The 22,569-nt window shown below is 41.3% G+C and overlaps 1 protein-coding gene across 1 annotated transcript in view; it reads right to left on the minus strand.

Annotated features, from left to right (window-relative positions):
- Positions 1 to 237: 237 nt before the first annotated feature.
- The window catches only part of sox6 (SRY-box transcription factor 6), a 126,344-nt gene continuing 104,012 nt past the window's right edge, over positions 238 to 22,569 (minus strand). The window contains exons 11-17 of the mRNA XM_030130301.1: positions 22,000 to 22,149; positions 19,702 to 19,882; positions 19,409 to 19,596; positions 9,207 to 9,312; positions 2,438 to 2,611; positions 1,358 to 1,574; positions 238 to 544 (exon numbers count right to left, since the gene is read on the minus strand). Coding sequence (XP_029986161.1) covers positions 238 to 544; positions 1,358 to 1,574; positions 2,438 to 2,611; positions 9,207 to 9,312; positions 19,409 to 19,596; positions 19,702 to 19,882; positions 22,000 to 22,149 — 1,323 coding nt within the window. The remainder of the gene's footprint in view (positions 545 to 1,357; positions 1,575 to 2,437; positions 2,612 to 9,206; positions 9,313 to 19,408; positions 19,597 to 19,701; positions 19,883 to 21,999; positions 22,150 to 22,569) is intronic.

The raw sequence follows: 22,569 nt of genomic DNA on the forward strand, positions 1-22,569 counted from the left end.
AACCAAACTGCTTCACACACTTGAAGAAACACTTAAGACCAAATAGCTTTTGTTTCTGCTGAAGCCACATGTGCATGCTGGCTTCAAAATGATATATCATTGTTCCTTTTTTTAAACACTTAAATCTTTCTGGTGTAGTTGTTTTCTTTTGCTCTTTCCCTCCCTCAGATCAGATCCTGGGCGTCCTCCTGTATGACTGTTGTGACTGCATCGGCCTCCTCCTCAGTGAAAGAGGCCTCAGTTGGCATTGACTGGCTCTTGTGTTTCATTTTCACTACTATAGTCTGATTTAGGCTCATCCTCGAAGTCTTCATACATGTCCATCTCATCCTCGCCGTTGACCGGCTCGCTGTTGTTCGCCATCGCGCTGGGCTCTAGCTTCATGTTGTAGGTGCTCTGGATGACAGGAATGGATGGCTCAGGACTCGCTGAGGCACTTGAGCACTCTGATGTCATCTGAGGTGAGGGTGTGGTAGTTGCCATGGTAATAGCTCCGGGATAGACCATACTGGCGCTGGTGGTGATGGGAATCTGCGGTGGCTGCCTGGATGCAGGAGACAAAAAAACATAATAAGATATTTATTTTCATCATGTGCCTCTCACATTACTCTCTTTTTTGCCATCCAAAACCATAAAAGGACAAATGGAAAGAATAGTTAAAGTGCTGCGCAGAGAATGTGTGTGTGCATGTGTCAAAAACTGCATTTTCTTTTTTGTTGTAAAGCACTTAAACTCAGACTGTTGGATAAGAGGTTCCCCACAGCAGTGTGCCAGCAGTTCTGTGAAAAGGATTTGGGGAAAAAAAACAGTCCTCCTGACAGCTCGCGTTTTGAGTTGTTCAGAAACACTACCCAGTTTATTGGTGACATAAAACCAGTGCGTGGTTAGAGCTGCTACTGTCTGCTGTTGCGCTGCATGATTGATACTCCAGCCACTGAAGCTTATGACTGACATGGGAACACCTGGAGAAGGGTTATCCTGCTAACCACACACAGTAAATTAAAGCGTTAAGCTGCAGACTCCTGCCCTCTGGGCTTCTGTAAGTCTATACTTAAAGCTTATATCCTGTAATAATGTCTGCACTTCATTCTCCATTTGCAGGATGCTATTGTTTATTAAATGATTAAATCACAGCTATTGAAAAATACATTCATTTTAATTCAAATATTGCTGATACACATTAATTAGAGATTAATACAGCCTTCATTTAAAAAAAAAAAGTGTGTAGTTGCATGAGAACAACTTCTAGAAAGGCCAAAAAAAAAAAAAAAAGGAAAGTTACAGTCCATTTCATATGGTACGTGCTTGCTAGTGCATCAGTGTGGTTAGTTTGTGGGATTTGTGACAGCCTGCCTACCCCACAGTGAAGAACTGCCTCATCTCTTGTCTCCGTGAACGCATCATCTGCTTGTACTCTCCAATGCGCAGTTTCTTCCCGTCAATAATGCAGGTCCTCTTAGGCCGTGGCTTGTACTTGTAGTTTGGGTATTTCTCTAGGTGAAGTTTACTCAGACGGGCCTGCTCCTCATAGTATGGCTGCTTGTCCTGGTTAGACATGGACTTCCACCGTGAACCTACACAGCAGGGTTGATTTAGATCAAATAAAAACAAAAAAAATACATTTTAAGTAACTGATAGTTCACAAATTAGGTCTGAACATGTGTTACCACTGAATTGCACTTCATTTAGGGTGTAGGTTCTGTAATCATTGGCCATTAAACATCATTTTGTTAATAATCCTGCATATACATGTGAGTTGAAATTGTCTACATGGGCCGGTGTCAAACAGTAAGGAAAAACAAGCGCCCGTAGTAAATAGTACAGCTTTGTGAAGTGTCCTGCTATGTACTGGATGACAGCACTTTTAACAGCTCTGATGTATGGACTCCAATGCCGAGGGGACAAGACCCATTTAGCCTCTGTCATTTTTCATGACAAACACTTATGGTAGTGATGGGTTATAAATCCATCTGTATTCAGTGGTAGCTTATGAGATAACACACTCTGCTGTTTCTGTCACTTGCCGCTGTATCGAGTCAGTTCTATTTATGAGTAATACACTCCAATCTTAATGTGTAAAAAAAAAACCCAAAACAAATCTGTAACTCATTTGGAAAATTCTGATTAAATCAGAAAATCACTTACAATAAATTTTATAGCCCTGATTTGGACATCATTTTCTAAGTTATGCTTTTAGTCTTTACTCCTTGTTGATTACATGCAAGGATTAAACAAACTAAAGGGATTGTGGGACAAAATAATATTGTCATCATTCAAGATAAAGAGGTATTATTGCATCTTTAAAAAGGCACTTATTATAGATGGATTTTTAAAAAGCAATAGATATTAAAAGTGTTTTGCACTGTAATGTTGTCGTATTTATAATGTTGAACATTTGCCCCCTTAGTCAGATAATGTTAAATTAAGAAGTACTCACCCAAAATCTTGCTTATATTCGAATTGTGCATGTCAGGAAAGGCCTGCAGGATCTTGCGCCGCTCATCTTTTGCCCACACCATGAATGCATTCATTGGCCTCTTAATGTGTGGCTCGTTGTTGTTCCTTCCTCTGGCTTCCCTGAAGACTCTGGCCTCAGTAGATCCAGCACCTCCTGTTGGCCAACAATAATAGGGTTGGGGTTTATCTGCAGAGCCATTGACTTCCTTGGACCCTGGAACGGCCAGAGCAGGAACAAGAAGAGAGACCGAGGCAAGACATTGATTAAATGACGAGCCATGTTCGAACCCTCCTTCATCTATTGTCATCGCTACTTTCAGCGTAGTCGTGAGCATTGTTTCAAATGAGCATGGGGGCTTCTGACCCTCATGGAGGGGGAAAACTTTCTATTGAGTAGAAAGCTGACTTGACAAGCCTATATTTTATGCGCTATTAAAGTGAATACAATGTCGGTTTAAGGAGGAGCTGCCCACTCTCACTTATACTAAAATCAGATTATACACAAATCCAAAAGGGGAAGACCTTGGACTTCAATGGTTGTTGCAAGTGTTCAAACTCAGCCGCACACATTTCAATCTGACATTCATAGTGTCCATAAAACATGTAAGTGTGCCAACATAAATAACAAATATAGGATTTGAGGTAGTCTTTAAAAAAGGAAATCAAGAATGGACGCTTGAACTCTGGCAGATCTTAATAAAGCATTCTTCCAAAGTACATTTTAACACTTACATATGCAATGCAGGCACACCATTCCTCTGCTTCCCTTTTTCTATATTTATTTCTTTCTCTCTCGAGCACCAAACCAAAGCACATACACAAACAAACCAGGCACACATTTGCGATGAGAGAGTGTGCCGATTCTGCAAAGTGCTGTTTCTCAATCAGGGCATTCACAATCAGCATAAGAGAGTTTCTCTCAGTATTAAACTGTACATCAGACTGATAATGATTTCTGTTTGCATGCGCATTTGCTTCCTTTTATATGTAAGATGTGAAAGAATTAAATAAAAGCAGTATGAATATTTAAACAAACAAAAACATGTTGATAAACAAGGCTTGAAAAATAAGACAAAAAAAGCCTTCCATATGCTACGATACATCTTTAATGATCTCAAATCTGGAAAAGAAAGCTTGGGATGACTCATGCATATTTCATCATCCACATGTGAAGCCTTCTCATTAGACCATTCCAGTAGCAGCCTTGGCACACGTTACCTGGGGTTTGATTTCTATTATTATTTCAGTTGATAAACAAAATCAAACTCTTAATGAGTAATGGAGGGCTGTGCAGAGACATTAATTCTAAATTCGCTGAAACCTCGTACTGGTCTAATCACAGAAGATGCTGCTGCACAATTTTCAGCATAAGTATTTCGAGTGTCTCCATTTTGAAATGGGGTCTTCTTCTTAAAACTATTACACCAGGCAAGTGAATCTGTATTGTCTGTGTTTTGTACACATACATAATACCACAGATACTTATACTCAGGAAACTCACAGTCACCTTGCATGTAACAGAGACTGAATGTGGCGGAAACTGGTTTAGATTTTTGATCAAAGAAAATGTCTGAGGTCCATCTGTTCACTGAGAAACCTGTTCTGTCGGTATAAATCGAGAACACGTACATTTATCGTCCGTGGAGGCTTGCAGCTTGTAGGAGGCCAATGAAAAAATCATAAATCATGTCAATAAAGTATCTGACAAGTATATAAAGTCTCGTATGTGTGAACTGGACATGAAGTATGAAAGTGACATTTATACTTCATTTCTTATATGAATTTATTTCTTATATGCACATCTTTTTTTTCTTGTGCACTTTTTAAATACTTAACACTCGCAGTTGTCTATAAATTTTTTTTAAACGGGGCATGTACTGGAACTGTAATGTGACTTCATCAGTGACCACAGAAATTGCACATTTCTTTGAGCATTTTTTTTTTTTTTTAATTTATTGTAATAATATAAGCCCTAAATTGTGCAGTTTATAGTCAAACAGAAGGGAACACCTGTGCCTGCATGAGGGATGCATGCTTTTGGTACCAGATCTTGCTCTGCATGTGTGTTACACATTTCCTCCTTGGCCTGGGCCCTGTAGGCCCTAAAGCCATCGTGAATTCAGAAATAATACACTACCTTTGCTGCTATCGAACCCCACAGTACGTTAATTTCATTTAGCATGCACTCACTGTACAGGATGAATTGATTTCACTTTGTTTGGTTTTGACAACCATGTTTATTGTGCAATGAAATGTGGTGTGGCGGAGGGCTGACAGTATCCATCAACACGGGGCAATCTGCTGACTGCTGGGGCCAGATGAAGGTATTCATTAGCTCAGGAGCGCAGCGCTCACTCAGACACGACAGCCAGTGTCTGCGCCCCGGGATCGCTTGCTGTAATTTACGATGCCTCCCGTGCCATTACTCTATCACTGACACTGATTCAGCAATTTATATACTGGTGTGCATGCATACGGGCAGAGGTGAGCTTCTTACAGGGAGGGGGGACAAAACAACCTCCTGCCATCAGCTACTGCCACATCCATAGTTAGCCAGGAAACCAGCCACGTGACTTGGTTCATTGGAGAGAAGCCTCATGAGGCATGGTTTTTTGTTTCACATGGTGGCACATAGAAAAGTGCCTGTCTGGTCTGTCTAATGGAAAGGAGAGCAATAGATGGAGTACACAGCTTATCCTCACCCTCACAGAGGTAGGTGCTGTGGTATTAGCTTTATAAAGAACAAAGTCATGGAAGTGTCAAGCTCACACCAAATCAAAGCTTCTTTGGGGAAAATAGTAGTCTCAAGATATTATAGTCAAGATATTATAGTCCTTAAATGTGATTTTTTTTTTTTTTTTTTAATTAGAATATGAACATTCTAGTAGAAAGTTAAGAGTGACTTTCTAAACATAATAGCAGGCAGCTTATGACTTAATCAGAGGCATCTTGTGCATGAGCAGCCAGTTTCAGCAAATCCCCAGAAAGAGCAACCTGCAATTTACAGCAACATTGTTTTTATCTTTTCATTGAAAATCACAACACTGCTCTGACATTTTGCAAATGAGCATTAACTCTTTTTTTTTTCTCCAGGAGGGGCAGGACATTTAGGAATCAGTTAGCTAGGTGTGTGATTGTGTAAATAAACACAGATGTTTAGCAGTGACAGGGGCAGGCCCCCTGGGTGGTAGCTGGGGAGGGAATGAAACAGAGGGAGTGCTGCTTAATAGAATTTATTGTGATTCATGAGGCCCGCAGCTCAAGTGTGACAGAGCGATATGAGAATCCCCTTTTAATTTGTCTCTCCTGGAAACACTGCAGATGAGCAACATGAATTACAGTGAGAAAGAATGATTGTGTGTGAGAGATTTGGGTGGTTGGTGGAGTGGGAGGGGAAGGGGAAGGGAAGGGAGGTAAAAAAAAAAAATGGAAAAGGGAGCGAGAAGACGCTGATGGAGATAGCAGAAAAATAAAGAAAATGTAGTGAGGCCCAAAAGACTCTCACACCTGTGATCTGCAGGCTCAGACTCGATCATGTACCGAGCCAGAGGGTAGCGCTACCCCAGCCATCCCCTCTCCTCCCCCCCCTTTTCTCCTCTTTACTCATCTTTGTTCTGCGGGCAGACACATAATGTCACCCAGGAATCTGCTTCGAGAGGATGAGCCTCAGTGAGTAGGCAACAATCACGCAAACCTGCCAAACCCTCCCTGTTGGGATCAAATCTAACACCTCTGACTGAAGGCATTCAGGCTGACAATAGAGCCTCTCCCTCAGAGCAGGATCAGGCTAGATTCATGTGCATGGACAGACAGGACACAGAGCTCGGTGCTGTAGCTCCGGCCTGAAACGAGCTCATAGCATGCTAATTAAACCATTACAAATTACACGTAATATAAGCCCTATTATGTCAATCCTTTTTTTTTCTTTTGCAGTTAGGATCATTTGAGTTTTCTAGTGCCTGCGTGTGCGTCTCAGCATGTGAGCGCATGCACATGGGAACTTGGGAACTAACACCCGGCTTGTTTCAACTTGCAGGATAAGCCTTTTACTTTTGTCTACTCTATCCCCTCTTGTATGCATTTAGCCTAAAGTAGACTCTAATCCTTTACAACGTCCTAGCTTTGAACACACAAAAGTGGAAAACACACAAACACATTATTGTCAGATTGGGATAAATTTGTATTTTCCAACTTCAAAACAATGCACTGTTTGATTGTGTTGACCTGTCTGACTGTTGTTCATAAATCAGTGACTCTTCATCTCAGCGTTCTTCTATGGCAACGAAAGCCTGAGCTCAATTCCCACGGCCTCTTGGTATAAGAAAAACAACAACAAAAACCTTTTCAAACAATCAGCTTATATAAGACTTCATAACAGCTGCAAGCTACAAGTGTAAAGAACCCATCATCAGTGATTTGTAACAACAATGCAACACTACTGTTCTTCTCAATCTATCCCATGAGGACTTTGTTAGACACACATCTCAGCTGAAGCCCTGTCTTTTCTCACTCTCTGGTTGATATTATCGCACTAGGCATTTAGATTAATTCTGTTTCCTGTCTCTACGCAACTTTCAACAACCTCTTTGTTCTCTGTGGACCATCAGTGATGGGGGCGGTTTAGACAAACACACAACCTCAGCTACACAGCAACTCCTTACTGCCTTATGTGAATGAACAAAGGGCCTGGCTGGGCTGAGGCCTCTGTGGTATTCGGTAATGTTTTCATCAGAGCTTAAAAAGACCTAATGAATTTGCGGTGGGATCATGTGTGTGGCTCGTGACTTTGTAAAATGAAGGAAATCCTATCTATTTCCATTCCTTTGCCACTATTTTCCAATCTCCATCGTTAGGAGTTTGATTGCTGCATGCTTTGCAAATATTAGCTTAAGCGACCTAAAGCTTTCTGTGAACGGCAGTGATTACAGAAGCCTGCTGTATACTGGACCTGCTCAATGCGGTTGCTCTGTTCTGGAAGGAAAGCTGCTACACACCATGGGGCTTTCACACCCTGTGTAAGGGCTGTGGAGGTACACCCAGTAATTTTCCTTTTCTGGAAATACCAAAGTATTTTACTAAGGAAAAGCATTCTGAAATACAGAGGGTGTTATTTTCTTTTGTACCTAAAAGATCCCTAGAACAAATTCAATTGTACCCAGTAAGTATTAATTTGTGTTACTTTGCAGGTCAAAGGACCTCAGAATTAGGTTTGGATTGAAAAGTAAATATGATTTATGGTGAAATATATTGTGTTGAAGAATTTCTGTATTTCCATGATCAACTTATGAGAAAAGTACAAGCTAGGCCTGATCTCCCCTTTCTCTGTTGTTATTAAAGACTAATAACAAATAACAGTTTGAGAGATACTTTTCCCTATGTCAAGGTACACTATGGAACCAAGCCGTTACTTGTTCAGGGTGGATTTTTAAAGTAAACATGCTCTCAGAAGAGTAAACACTTTGTGGTTCACATCATAAAACTGTATGTGTTTTTCTGTTGGTGCAGCTGAAAGAGTCAGACAGATATATTTGTGGTGTAAGAGAAGAAATGGTAACTGTGTGTTGTGAGTTATGTGTACGACCCTGGCTCCCAGCCATTTCCCCTTGGGAAGAGGACCTCTCCTCTCCTCTAACCTCTGCTTGCTCCTAATCCATAGCCTACTGGGAACACTGATGCGAGGCGTCTGGTGCAAGGCTTTCCCTCGGTCCTGCACAGGACTTAAAAGGACACAACTGCCTTGGTGCGCACTCCGTTTCGGTCCTGACTCCACAGTAGCCACAGAGAGAAGGTTCCCACTGGGAGAATGAGGACTGGAGGGACATCTGTCTAAAAAGCAGACGGGCGGGATGGGATGTGCTGCTGTGGCTCACATGGGAAACATGTCAATGAATCCACTAAATACACCTCAATTTCTCATCTTCAGGATTGGGTGTGATGTGAAAGCCAGCGTGACTTTACAGGCTTGAGAGTCTGTAAACAAACATTTCTATGGGTAGTAAAACATTGTTTTTTAGTCTATGCAAACTAATTATGCTAGCAGATTTCTTGTGAAAACTGATGGGAAAAGTCTCTAAAATGCTAAATAAAGATGTTGGGTTACTGAGAAATATCTATGCTTCTGCAGTGAGACTCTTTCATGCATCAAAGACGAGTCAGAACCATTTTCCTCTTTACTCTGGCCCTCAAGTACCATGGAAACTGCCACAAATATTTATGTCAGACAAACACTGGTGCACCGAAGTACTCCTTGCTACTGTCTCGGAGCCAGCGCCACAAAGGGAGATGACGCTTTGTCACACTGGTGCAACTCAAATTTACACCCCTGTGCCCGGGACCTCAAACAAGCACAACAGCAAGAGCAGCCGAGCTTGGAAAAAAGCCAGCTTTGTCCTCAGGCACCCTTGTCCTTCACTCACCTACCTGTGAAAACCTCAGTGCTACGGCTCATTGCAAATGGTATTCACCCCAACCCCCTTATTTTACTTGCATATGTGCACATTTCTGCACACACCCGTACGTACCACTTCACCAGCTACAAAGCCACACAGAGTCATTTTCATTTATCGGCCATTAAATGTCTTTCTGCTTTCAAAGTATTGTTAAGTCTAGAGCGTATGGAGAATGCACTCATTAGCACAGAATTCCTAGCAAAATGTATGTAGTTCAGTCTCTGTTTACAGGACGGGTAGAAAGAAACACAAAAGTGTGCAATCAAAGCGAGAAGTAAAGCCATTTAGATGTGAGCTTACCATCAAGATCTTCTGGCCTGGTGAGGTCAATAACTCTATGGCCGATCTTTCCTTCCTCACTCAGCTTGCTGAGGTGGTGCCCGATGCTCTCAAAATGTGCCCTCTCCTGCAAGGAAAACACAAACAGTCAGGTACAGGAACAAACACATATACACCGTTTTTACTGCGATAGAATTGTAAAAATAACCCCATCAGGAATCTGAAATTTTGAAAAGAAAAAAAGTGTCTTTGATAAATGGAGGTTCTTTTGAAGAGCTGCTCTTTTGACATGAGCTAGATGTAGCTTTTTCCTCTCTCATCTCTCTATTCAGCAGCCGCTATAATGGATGACAGGAGGCAGAGAGACAGTGAGGGCCAGGGGTGCTGTAAATAGATTTACAGAAGGATACTTTGTGATCCCAAGCACACAATGGGGCCGTGGCCCTCTTTGCAGTGCTCAGATTTTCCTCTGTAATCTTCTCCTTACATCCTCCCTTCCAGTCTACAGCGCCCAGAGCTCAGCACCCATCATTTATTCAGAGTTCATGCTTTGGAGAACACACCGTGTTTTCCCGTTTGTCATGTCGCTTTGTGCTCAGATTAAACTTGGCATCATGTTGTACTTGACGCACAATGAAACCCTGTCATTCAGCGCTCCGTGACAATATTAAATGTCATGTCAGTGTGCATTTACAGAATAAAATAACAGCTTTCGGGGGGCCTCTGAATAGTTGCTGCACATTACACTTAATGTATTATGCAAGGGGAGAGTGCCGACTGCTGCTGGCTCCATTGTTGAATGACCTACTTCCTCAGTGAATACACAGGGCATTAGCAAAGGGCCGTCTTCCTCTCTAAAGACTCAACTAGGAGATGGACACTTTGACTCTGCATGATACAAATAATCTCTCCCCCCCTAGGTTTTGCCTGGATGACAGTAAAAGCAGGCATGTTGCCATCATTAAAAAAACAAAAAAACAAAAAAACAGCATTTGTTTTACTCCCAGGGTGAGCGTTCACTCTGCCAAAGATGTAGTGTCTGCACTGACCTGTGCCTTTTCTAAACGTGACTATCACACGCAGACTGAACAGATACTCAGGTAGACTGTCTACACAATACTAACAGCTCCCCTGGCACCACCAACAACACACATTAATCTTTTAACCCCTGTGTTCTTTGTCATGCAGTGTTTTGATGTTTTTACTATACCCCTAAGGACCCTTTTCTTTTTTCAGTACTAATGGGAAAAGGTGCTAAAAATGAATTTAAATCTAGCAAAATTAGTAGAAAATATTTAATTTAACCACTGTATTTGGGTGTCTTTTTCTCATTAAATATTGTCAGCAACAATAGGCCAAATTACAGCATATTTAAAAAAATTTAACTCAGAAATCCATGTGTCATAATATTTTTGTTTCTTTTATATAACCTTGTTTTTCTGTGTTAAAAAAGATGACAAGTTGAAGGAAGATTGTTGTCCATTTGAGGCCTTTCACAGTATTCTGATTTTCCTCATGCTTTTACTCAAGAACTACTTCTCAAAAGAAAGGACTGCGAGAGAAAGAAAGACAGAAAGAGCACTGCAATTTACCATCATACTTGAAGGAGCACTCATTATTTATGGCCAGTTGAGTGATTCTGATATACAATTAACCACTACCTGCTTATGGCCTGTGATTAGAGCCTGTCTGTCTGACGGCCCTTTGCTTACTTAAGTGTTTTCTAATTATGACATATGTGGTGGTCCCCGCTGGGCAAGAGGACACTTTGTAAAGAGAAGATGCAGTATGGTGCCTTTCTCTGTGTCACATTCTGTGTAAAGCAACAAATGTGTGAGGACACACGCACACAGAGCTGTATTCATCACCCGGCCACATTATTGCTCTTAATGAAAGAAGCTAGCAGCATGATGACAAAGTGACTGATGTGTGATTAGCTGGATGGGCAATGGTGCTGCTTCAGATGCTCCTTGGACAGTCCACTAGGAAGACGCAGTGTTCATGGGTAGTGTATGTCTCTAATAAAGTAGTCATCTCATCCCTCTTCTGAGCTTCACTGGTCCCTCCTGATCAATCAAGTCCTTTTATAAACTCATGATCATTAAGCATCATGTTGGGCTGAGAAGGGGAGAGAACAGGGGCCATCCATCAATGAATTTCATTAATAACTAGCTTAGTGTTCAAGTTCTTCTTTTTTTTTTTTTTTCACCATACAAAGTCATATGATTAGTGAACATCAGCACATTAGGCAGCTGGAAAGTCAGTTGAATGAGGCTCTTGTCTAAGGATTCTTTAAGGTAGTTTCACACTTCATTTGACAGAGAAATGGCCATGTGGTTCTTTGTGATGGGAAAACGTACATAAGTCTTATAAGAGCCAGAAATGTACTCACAGTGTCATAGTTTAGTTAAGGTAAGTTCCTCCTCCCGTTGTGTTAGCTATGCTAATTAATATCAGACTAAGTATGCAATATGGTATCACAAATTTTCATAAAATTTTATATACTGAGCTTAATATACTTATTGGTTATAAGTTTGGCAATTTATATCCTAGAATTAGAATTATAGTTGAAATTAAGACCATAAATTATAGGCACAGCATCAGGGTTTTGTTTTAAGGCTTGAAAATATTCAGTGAACTAATGCTTCTTTACTGCCCACGCATCAAGTGCTGTGATAAATTAATGGCACTTTTATTATTTTATAGTGTCATTAAATTTTTACTGATCACTCTGACACAGAGGGGTAGCAAAGGACATGCAGTATCTAGGGAAGCTGGCGATCCTGCCAGGAAAAGAGTGAGAGAGTGAAAAAGAGGGAGACCAGCCGGATATGGTTGGTATAAAAAGTGTTTATAATGTACAGTCAAAGGAATACTTCCAACACCAAACCGTGAAAGTAAATGTAGGAAGCCTGTGAATGAAAAAGTATATGGTATGGACAATGCAACACGAGAGAAATCAGAGTGATAAAGACACAGGAAACAAAAGATGTACAGTACACATTATTCCCCTCCCACTTTGACCACGACCGCTGGCAAGAAACCGGTCCCTCCCTCAAATGACTTCAGCATGAGGCTCTCCACCCCACAACTAAAATTATAGCAGCGCACTCCAAGCTGTAGTGGAAAACTGCCACCCACAATAATTTCATCTGCCCTGCCTGTGCGGTCTTTTGTCTTTCAAGTTTGGTAATAGAGTCACTTTGTTTAGTTGCACATGGCTGTACAGTGAAGTTGTGAGTCATCAAGGAAGAGTTGGAGGGGGAGAGGGGGATAGATAGTGCAATATGTGGATCTTCTTCTGTGAGGGAATCTAAAAGAACCCTTGTCAGTGCCGTAAAGAGAGCTTTAATCTGGCCAGCCACAGAACATGTGCCGGAGGCCTGCTGCTCTGCCCACAGGGTGTATTCTGGGCAAAAGGCGGGTGGCGGACGGCCCTGTGCATTGTGCCTACTCCTGCCCTATATTTAGGCAACGCACTGCCAATCCTGACACTCCTTCACTCTCTCCTTTGTAAATAGCTCCGGGCTATAGCCAAAGCCATATGGCCTGAGATTGTTCAAATAAAGATGCACACAGAAGTAAGGTAGACTTTGCTGCACATCAGAGCGAGTTCATGAAGTCTGTTGTTCCACATTTTAAACAAGAACTTGATTATATTTATTTATCATTATTACAAACTGATGCACCACCAGCACCAACAGCCTGTGATCTATGGCTGTGCAAAACCTGAATATGCTCTAATAAAGTACACTGTTGAAGGGAGAATATACTTAACTGGCTCAGGCAATAATCAAGGCAGTGTAGATAAAAAAAACACTAACTTTTATTGTAGGTTTTTCTTAGTACCAGTTATTGTTAAAACCTTGAAGAATCTGTGAAAATACACAAGTCCTGACTTAAAACTCAACACTTCAGAGTAGGTTTAAAACACAAAAAAGGATTTTAAAAGGTGTAATTAGTACATAATTAATTTATTGTTCTTTCCTGGTTGTAATTATTAGCCAGTCGTCTTCGTTCTCAATGTGTCGTTTTGACCAGAAAATGACTGATTCTGTTGAAAACGTACACCAACCCACGTGAATCCTGTTTAAGATGCACGTTTGCATGCCAAAACATTTTGACATCATAATGGGTATTTAATGAAAAAAATCTGCTTCAGGCAGCTGGCATGCATGACACATTCTAGTTTTTCCAAAAAAAAAAAGCCTTGTTGTTTTTTTGCCCATATTATATGTATTGTATATACAGCAAATGATATGTTTAGCTGTTTCTGTGAAGTCTGACAGCGGTAGCTGCGCTGCTTTCCAAGATCTCTAACCTACTGGTAAAATCCCATATATGTTTCCTTCACAGTGGAAAGTATATGATCACATATGTTTAACATTTTCATGATTGGAACCTTTGACAGCTGCAGGACTCTTAGCAGCCACTTATATTTGATAATGTACTGAACTGACTCTGTCTATATCACACACCTGGTATGTGGCCAGTAAAACGCAATAGTTCTATGACCACAATACAGGGCTTTGTGTATCAAGTGTCAGTCATCACTGTGGTCTGTGGCCCTCAAGTGAAGACTCAGAGGGTCTCAGACTAACCCCCTCAACAATCTGCCCAGCCCTGAAGGAGACAAAGACTGCACTTTAACACTGCTCACAGCTCAGTGCCTCATCTGTTTTGTATTTTTTATTATAACCAGTTGCAATGTTATTTATAAGTCTGCAGCCTTCCAGTAGTTTTTGCTATAGTTTTGAACCATTTAAATGTTAAGTACATCCAGCCATGCGGTAAACCCAGAGTTCCTTTCATGCAGACTGTTGCTCTCTTTTTACCCGGAGCTCTTGCTTTGCTAAGGCTAATGCAGGCAGCAGCAGAATCAACAGTAGCAGCCACAAAATGCTGGCATCTGTTCTGTAGTAGTCGTCCCCAATATCACACAGAGAAAAGATGGCTGGTCTATTTCAGTCCTATTTGCACTGCCAGGGCATCACCTCATTTGTTTAAAACAGAGGGAAGAAAGGTCTTTAATTCAATTAAACTATGAAAGACCGTGAGCTAACCCTCCTCCGGGCTTTGTGCCAAATGAGTGTTTATTGTTTGTTTTCATAAAAGAATGTGTTGTGTAAAAGGAAAAACAAGTCAAACCCACAAAACGTGACCCCATCATTGTCAGTATAAAACCTGTCAAAGCAAAACATTTTCTCTAAGTCACATTGTATTTGTGATCTTTTTAATTCTGTTTCCTCATCTGATATTGAGACTGAAATTAACATATCTTTTCTTTAATAATAATAATAATGATAATAATAATAATAATAATAATAATAATAATAATAGTAATAATGATAATAATGATAATAAACATTTCAAGTGTTCTTCTGAGTTGGACTCAGAAGTGCTGAAAATGACATTACTGGCTGTATATTACACAACCCTTGCTGCACTATGGAGATATTTCTTCAGTTCTTATGTTCTTTTCCACACTGCTGAGATCATTTGCGTTGAGATCATGTACTTTTACGGGCTTCCAATCCTCAATGATCCAGAACTGTTCACTGGGTCCTCAAGGGAATGTTAAGTTGGACTGAAATCTCCTGCCTTATCAAACCCTCCAGGTTGCAAACAGCAGGATATTAGGAACTGCAGCATTACCAAAACCTCTTTCACATATGGACAAAACCTCACGTCTTGTCGGACACTAGAGCCATTATGTGGCTACTGCAACAATACCATAGGCTATAAATGGTCCTTTGTGGCCTATTCTTTCCCTTGTCTTTTGTTGTGTGTGCCTTGTGGTGAGCGTGGCATCTCAGGTCTTAGCCAACAGAGCCAGCCGCATTTCTGAGCAAATGCTGCAGGCCAGAAATTCACCATGTTAAATGACAACTGTAGAAAATAATGGAGCCACCACAGCCAAATGACCCAACCAAGATGCCGTCTTGATGTCTTTCTGGGGAAGATGCAAGACAGAGCAAAAGACCTGACCTGGGACAGCAGCCCACAAACACACACACACTAACACACATGCACAGGCACATATTATCCAGAATCATACATTATTTTTATTCTTTTGGCAAATGTGAACAATTGGACAAAGCATTAATGTAAGCAATCTTCACAATAGCACTTGCTGGCTACAGCCAGTGTCTGGGAGCTGAGCATAATCTAATTTGGATGGGCAAACCCTTGTATGCCAAGGATTTACATTGCAGCCAAAACGCCTTGGTTTGCAATTTCCAAGACAGCAGTCGAAAAGGAGCAGAAAATTGCTTCCAGGGCTGCAGACCAGACAAGATTATATTCAAAGTCTTTGTGAGGGCTTTGCTTGAATAGAGCCCTGGCATCACATACACACATACATGTGCATACACACACACAGGAGTGAGCAGTATAACCACTATAACCAATAGGTTAGAAGTCTGGATTTTGTGGAGCACCAGTATAAGCTCCATTTGAATATTTACAGCCTGAGCTTTGGGATATGGGAAATGGACAATTGTAGTCATCAATACTGGGAAGAGGAGATGTTGTGGGGCAGAAAAGGGCAGTTCAATAGGTTAATACACTGGCCTTTCACCTTTTGATTCCAGTTAGGGACATGTCAGCAGAGGAATATATTTTATCTCACAACCTCGAGGGCATCCCATATACAGTGTCTATAAGAGGCAGAGAAGTGTGAGGTTTGTGTTGGTCTAGAAACTTGTCCTGCTTGTCTTTATGGGTTCAACAACACATAGCTAGTGGCTTAGAGACAATAAGGTGCTGATTTGAGCTGGAGTACTTGTCAAACATTTCCCCAGAATAACTTCTTCTAGATTGACTGACATGGTGTGTTGTTTTTAACCTTGAAGCTGCCAAGATTATATATTTATATGCAGAGAGAGAAGGTTATTCTGTCACGGTGGCAACAGAAGTGTTCTGTGTCATGAACAGTTGCAGTGTTCTGCCTTTTGTCTCTTATTTCAGAGTAAGAGGAATTAAGCTACTCATTTACAGGCCATTTACAATTTACACTTTACAGACAATTACACTGCTATTGTCTGTAACAGGATCAAGCAGAACCTTTTTTGTGTGCTGGCAAAGCAGCTATTTTGCCACACCTGACCAGTCCTTTAGTGACTTACAGTAGAATCAATACATTTGCAAGCTGTCTAAATTTACACTGTGTCCATTGTTGCGTGTGTTTTCCATTTTGTGGCTGGTTACATTTACAATTACACTTACTGTGTTAGCTAATATTCCATCTGAATCCATTAAGTTCTCAATTGCTATGGTATGTTTTACAAGTACGTAGTTGGGTATATTTTGTTTATTACAAAACACTTTGTTGTTAAAAATAGGTTGTTAATTTACAGTTGCTTAAATTTTTCTTAAACGTATTGATTTTGCTGAGCCAGAGAAAATTTAGGTACAACGTCTCTGACCTTGTAGCCATATATTTCAGTAGGCCGTAAATGTTCATGACATGACAGTAACACGGGTGAAAGTGCAGGAGTGAAAACATACACATGCTTGATATTTACTCATCCGTGACCCAGCCTGTGCAGTTATAGCTATAGTGCATTATAAAAGGAAACAATTCAAATGGTTACAAATGGATTCAGACGTACTGTATTTGACTGTAGGCATACTAGCGCATTCTAGGTAAAAGCTTCCACTCGGTGAGGAGGAGATTGTAAATAATGAAACAAAGTAATTGCCCTCTGCAGACAATAATACCTCTAGATAAATATTTCAAAAAGGTAAATTGCAAAAGTGTTATAAAAGGTTTTATTGTACTGAGGGGATATGGTAAAAACAGACAAACAAAAAGACAAGCAGGAGAATCTGCTCCTGTAAAGCATGAATATTTTACATGTCCTCAGGTTAGAGGCTCGCTTACTGTAGAACAGAGTTTGATCTGCACTTTGTTCTCCGAGGTCAGTGGCCAGGGAGGCAGAGAGAGAAAGCCAAAGCTACAGTGTTAGTGATAAAGGTTAGGGAGGAATGCATTGTACTGTTCAGACACACTTTGTATGAAAAGATGAATTGATCCATCTGTAAGCAGCACTTAGACCCACTCCTCTGCACGGTCATTACACTGGGATAAATCAATATTTAATATCCCCCTCTAACAGCCACACTGGATGATCTTAACCTCTCCTTAATCCCATTTATGTTACCTTTCTAGAATCTTCTTCATGTACGCTCTCACTATGATAAACTTCCAAACAAGAGACTGGGAGGGGAGCTATTAAAGACCACACCATATTTATGTCAGGTGAGGCGCTTTCTTGAAATATTAATATTCTGAAACTGACCAAAGTGAAAGCTTTTATCTGGGGTATTCAAACCTTTCTAGTCTGTTGGCTTGTATCAGCAAAAGACTCTCTCTCCTTCTCTCATTTCACCGCTGAATTACAGCCTACTGTTCTTTATTGCAGCAGGAGGATGAAGATGATGGGGCAATTCTTTTAGCTGACTTGATAAAGCATGCCTCTAATTTCACACCATCCTAATAGGGCCAGTGTCACTGCAACTAAGAGGTGACAATATCTCACCGTGATTTGCACGAGCCAGAGAGTCAAGCGTGAGCTCAGTTAAGGTGTCATTCAACAAGACATAGAAATGACTTTTGTAATAAAAACAGAAACTTATTACCTATGCTAAGACTTTCCATTATTGATACCATTAGATCTTTGCATGAAATACATACACACATGACGTTAAAGAGCTATAAGGCTTCAAATTAGAGGCTCAGTCTATTCAACAATCACTGTTCCAACCTTAAACTACCCTTGGTTATATCAGAGTCAACATACTTTGATTATTTGGCAGCCTACATTCATTCTGTCTGCTTTTCTATCTGTCTATCAGTAACCCTCCTTGAGTGTCAAATACAGACAAAAGGTATAAGAATACAGGTGAGGAGTGAGCAACTATGTCATGCAGAAGATCCTTTAGACAAAGAAAAAGCATTCTTTGGCCCTGAGATGTTTGCTTTGACATTTACAGGCTGAACAGAGAAGAGCAAAATTCTAAGAAAACTCCTACAATTGGCTAAGCAGTGAGGAAAAAGGCGTTCAGCTCTACCTACAAAGGACAATGGAGCTGTAGGTGTGTGCTGCTTGTTGAAAGTCTCCCTTTACAGGCATTGTTTAGTTACTGCTTTCATGTCATGGCAGATTTAGCTGCAACAGGCTCACCTTAGTTGGGTGGCAGCTGCAACATGTCAGACAGAAGAAGTATGCTTAACTAAAAGCTTCACACAATGTCGCTACTAAGGAAAGAGAGTCAGAGTCAGACAAAAGCCTCCGACTTCATGTCAAGACTGTGTTCCTGTTGTCTGTTACACTTAAAAAGGACATTTTAAGTACAAAAATAAAAGATTCTTCATTGTTAAGATGCTTTTTAGCACGAGGGAAGTGTCCTCTCTGTGGACTACACCAATTTATTTGCTTCAGTGAGAGCATAGTTGCACACCTGCTCAGAGAGTGATCTCTTCCAAACACCAAATTAAAGGGAAATCAAAATAGATATTCATTCACTTTTTTACATATACATTGACCTAGTTGAAGCTGTTGGTTGAAAGTGTCAGGTGCTAAAATATTAATGAGCATCGCTCCCAGTTCCTGCCTGCTCCTCACAGCCAACTGGCAACATGGCATCAAGCTGAAGAGAGGAGGACAGCTTTTTTCTCTCCTTGATTGACTCATCGATTGAAGATATTTTTAAAGGGAATCCCTGGGAGTGTGTGCTCCTGGTACAAAGCAGTCCCATCCCGTGTCAAGGGACGGAGAGGCCTGCAAGTCTGCTTTAATTGGGCAGAGACTTCAGAGTCTTTTTAACCCACACTGGGCACTGCCATGGCCTGTCACGGCCCTCACACCAGCGTCAACAACACCGAGCCCTCAGAACACACACACACACACACACACACACAACATACTCATACTAATTTGAGTAAACACACATTTACACACTCAACTATGCCAGTGCTTATCAATACGACCACCCTGGACAAGGATTAAAGAAAAGTATTAGTCTTAAGAATTACTGCTATATCAAACCCACCATGTTCCACTTTCTTTAATAGTTTCTTTACTTCACTACTTTTAGGGAGCGCTGAACACTGTTTGTGGTCAACTGATTTTTTTTTTTTTTCAGTCATGCAGAGAGCGTGTCCTACATCAGGAGGTCAAGTATGAAACAGAGACGGACTACATAATAGCGGTCCTAACCTTGTCAACTCTGCAGTTGTTGAGGCCGACTGAAGTGAGAGCGGACAGTTTTGCCTCCATGCCCTGCTGATGATGTTGCAGCTGTTCCCTCTGGATCTGCTCCCTCATTTTGCGAGCCTCCTGGATGGCCTTCATCACTGTGTCCTGGTCCCCGAACAGAGCGGTGGAGTTTAAACTGGACAGAATATCTGCACACACGGAGTAAAGTTTGGGCGATTAGACTTAAAATGAAAGCAAAAAAAGCAACATTTTCTTTGGAAGTGCGTGTCAAACTATCACGTCTGAAGTCCTACCTAGAGACGAGCCTCGGCCCAGGCCTCCTCCAAGTGGGCTGGGGATACCACCCTTACCGCCCAGGCTGTTGGGGCTGTTTTTACTGCCGGGGAACAGGCTCTGTGTTGGGGATGTGGGGGATTTGACCAGGTCTGTCGTTTTTGGCCGAGCAGACAGGTTGAGAGGCTGTGTTCCCTCCTCCTACAACAGCAGCAGAGATATGAGTATGAGAGAAGACAGATGTGAATAGGTGCCCCCCCCATTCCCCATTCCTTTTCCCTTTTTGAGGCGCTTTGGATAGAAAGCACAGATATTCTCTTCCTCTCCTCTCCTCTCCTCTCCTCTCCTCTCCTCTCCTCTCCTCTCCTCTCCTCTCCTCTCCTCTCCTCTCCTCTCCTCTCCTCTCCTCTCCTCTCCTCTCCTCTCCTCTCCTCTCCTCTCCTCTCCTCTCCCTTTTCACAGGAGCTCTGCCACTGCGATCTTCCTCACAGTTGCCCAGCGCCTTTGTTCACACTAATTAAAGCAGATTCTGTCTCTCTGTACATCTTCATCTGTTCTCCCTCTCCTCCTCCCTCGCTCTCTGTGTCTGCACTCTGCTTCGAAGAATAAATAATGACCAGATAACGGCATTGCCAATGATCAAAGACAGCTGTTCCATTCATCAGATGTCGACTTACATTATCTACTTCATTAACTTGTTTTCTAATTTCATTCCTCATTTGTGCACTTGGGTACATACTTGGGTTTATTTTACGCTTTGATATATCTATTCTGAAAATATATGAAATGATTCTAGTAAACCTAAAAAGTGTACCTCTCAGGGTCAGGAGAGGACTCGTGCGTGTATTTGTTTGGCTTTTATATCCCTCAGCAGTTTGTCTGTTGGGACCACATTTCTTTTTAATTTGTGACTTCCTGCAGATGAAAACAGGTAGCAGATGTACATCTAACATTTTACTCCTTTACTCTAAATCATTTAAAACTGTTAAGAGTAGCATCGAATGAGATTATCACTAGTTTTGGACAACTTATGCACATATAAATACAGATAAAAAAGTTCAAGAAGGCAAAATTATCAACAGAGGCAGAGTATAGACTTTGTAGCCCTATTTTTACAGTGTTTAAATAAAAAAGTCAAAAAACCAAATTTAAGGCTTACATTAATTGTAAAATAAAAACCCCAAAATGATGAATGAACTGCTCTGTGCACTTAGACATTCAAATATCTATATATGCAGTGGATTTACCAAAATACAAAGAATACTGAATGATTCTAATCAGGAACAACTCAAATATTTGAATCTCAGAGGAGGAATGTCACTTAGCACGGTATAAATCACTGTATGTATACAACAGTCTCTTAAAAGAGATCAGATCTCATGCTGCCTTAACAGTTTCTTTCAAAGCCCAAGTGTCTCCTTGTCCAAACATATGGCTCGACTGTAGACTGCCCCAAGGCCTTGTTATTGCTGTGCCAATAACAGTTTGTCATTCAGCGAAGCTGAAAGCAGACAAACAAAACTAAAGGCAATCCAACTCCTCTGGACTATGGATACAGATGGGAGGATGTGTATGCTTCCATGTGGGCCCCTCAGTTTAGGTTGAAATTGTAATATTTTGACTAGAAATGTGCCGATAATATTGCCTTACTTGGCATGCGTTTAACCTGTTAAATACAATAGATAGCAGTGATTAAGTGATATAATAGTAGAGAGTCGGTGTCGGGGCAGTTGTACTGTGGAAATCCCATGAGGCAGGAGGCCTGAGGGACTGAGTGTATGCAACAGAGAGTGGTGAAGAGAAATCCACAGTATTCTCCTACTATTTCTGGTCAGGATTTATGTCTTTCTCCATTGTGATATTATTAAGCTAAACTACTCCAAATGGGCATATGTTTCTGATTATGGCCTTAGTGGGGATGATGTATATGCCTCTGCGCATAGGTCTTGCAGATTCATGCTATACAGCAGCAGAAAATAGATCTTGGGTTTGGTTAGTTCGCTTCACTTATGTCAGCACGCAGCTGTAATTGTTTGGTTACATTTCAGCAACGCAGAAAGAAGAAAAAAATAACTGTAAAAAAAAGTGTTCCACAAATTACTGACTTGAATCCGTAACATCCATAGCAACAATGTCCACAGCATTCAGTTTAAGAGAGAAAAGGCTTTGTTAAAGCCCTGCAGATTGATAGTCTGCTGGAACACACAAGTCTTGGACATCAGAGCTTCTCGTTTATTCAGACAACACCAGCAAGGCGAGGCTAGGTCAAGCACCACTCAGGGCCTGAGCTGGGAGGCTGAAGGAAATAATAGTTGTACCTTGACTTGAGTGATGGGGCTGGAGGAACTCTTGTCATTCTTCAGAGAGGAGGGAGAAATGGGCCCGCTAGCATTGAGGGGCTGGGGGAGTGGAGGCATCTTGGCTCCAGGAGAGACCTGCATGCTGGCAAGCTGGGCGGCATACAGTTGCTGTAGGGAGGTAGAAAAACCCGCAAGGCGTTAACATCCAAATCCAGCAAACATTCAGAGTTTTATATTCTGTCTTTTCCTCTCCCTAGAAGTCTCTGCTTCTGTGTCTGCCTTCATCTCTCTCTCTCTCTCTCTCTCTCTCTCTCTCTCTCTCTCTCTCTCTCTCTCTCTCTCTCTCTCTCTCTCTTTTACGTCTTTCCTCTCTTTCCATGAGCCTGGCAGAGAACCTCCATCAAAGGTCTTAACTGTATTTCAAAGGCTGAACCCAGAGAGAGACAGCAGTCTTAAAAACCACACAGAGATGGCTTTCATTCAAAATACTTGGAGCCCCTATTTTCCACTCATCACAGAGAAAAGTTTGCCGACTGGATGCAAGTGTGTTAGCAAAGATCTCTCATTTCTCTAGATCTACACAGCTTC

The sequence above is a fragment of the Sphaeramia orbicularis genome, chromosome 3 (assembly GCF_902148855.1).
Source record: "Sphaeramia orbicularis chromosome 3, fSphaOr1.1, whole genome shotgun sequence".
Classification (NCBI taxonomy): domain Eukaryota; kingdom Metazoa; phylum Chordata; class Actinopteri; order Kurtiformes; family Apogonidae; genus Sphaeramia; species Sphaeramia orbicularis.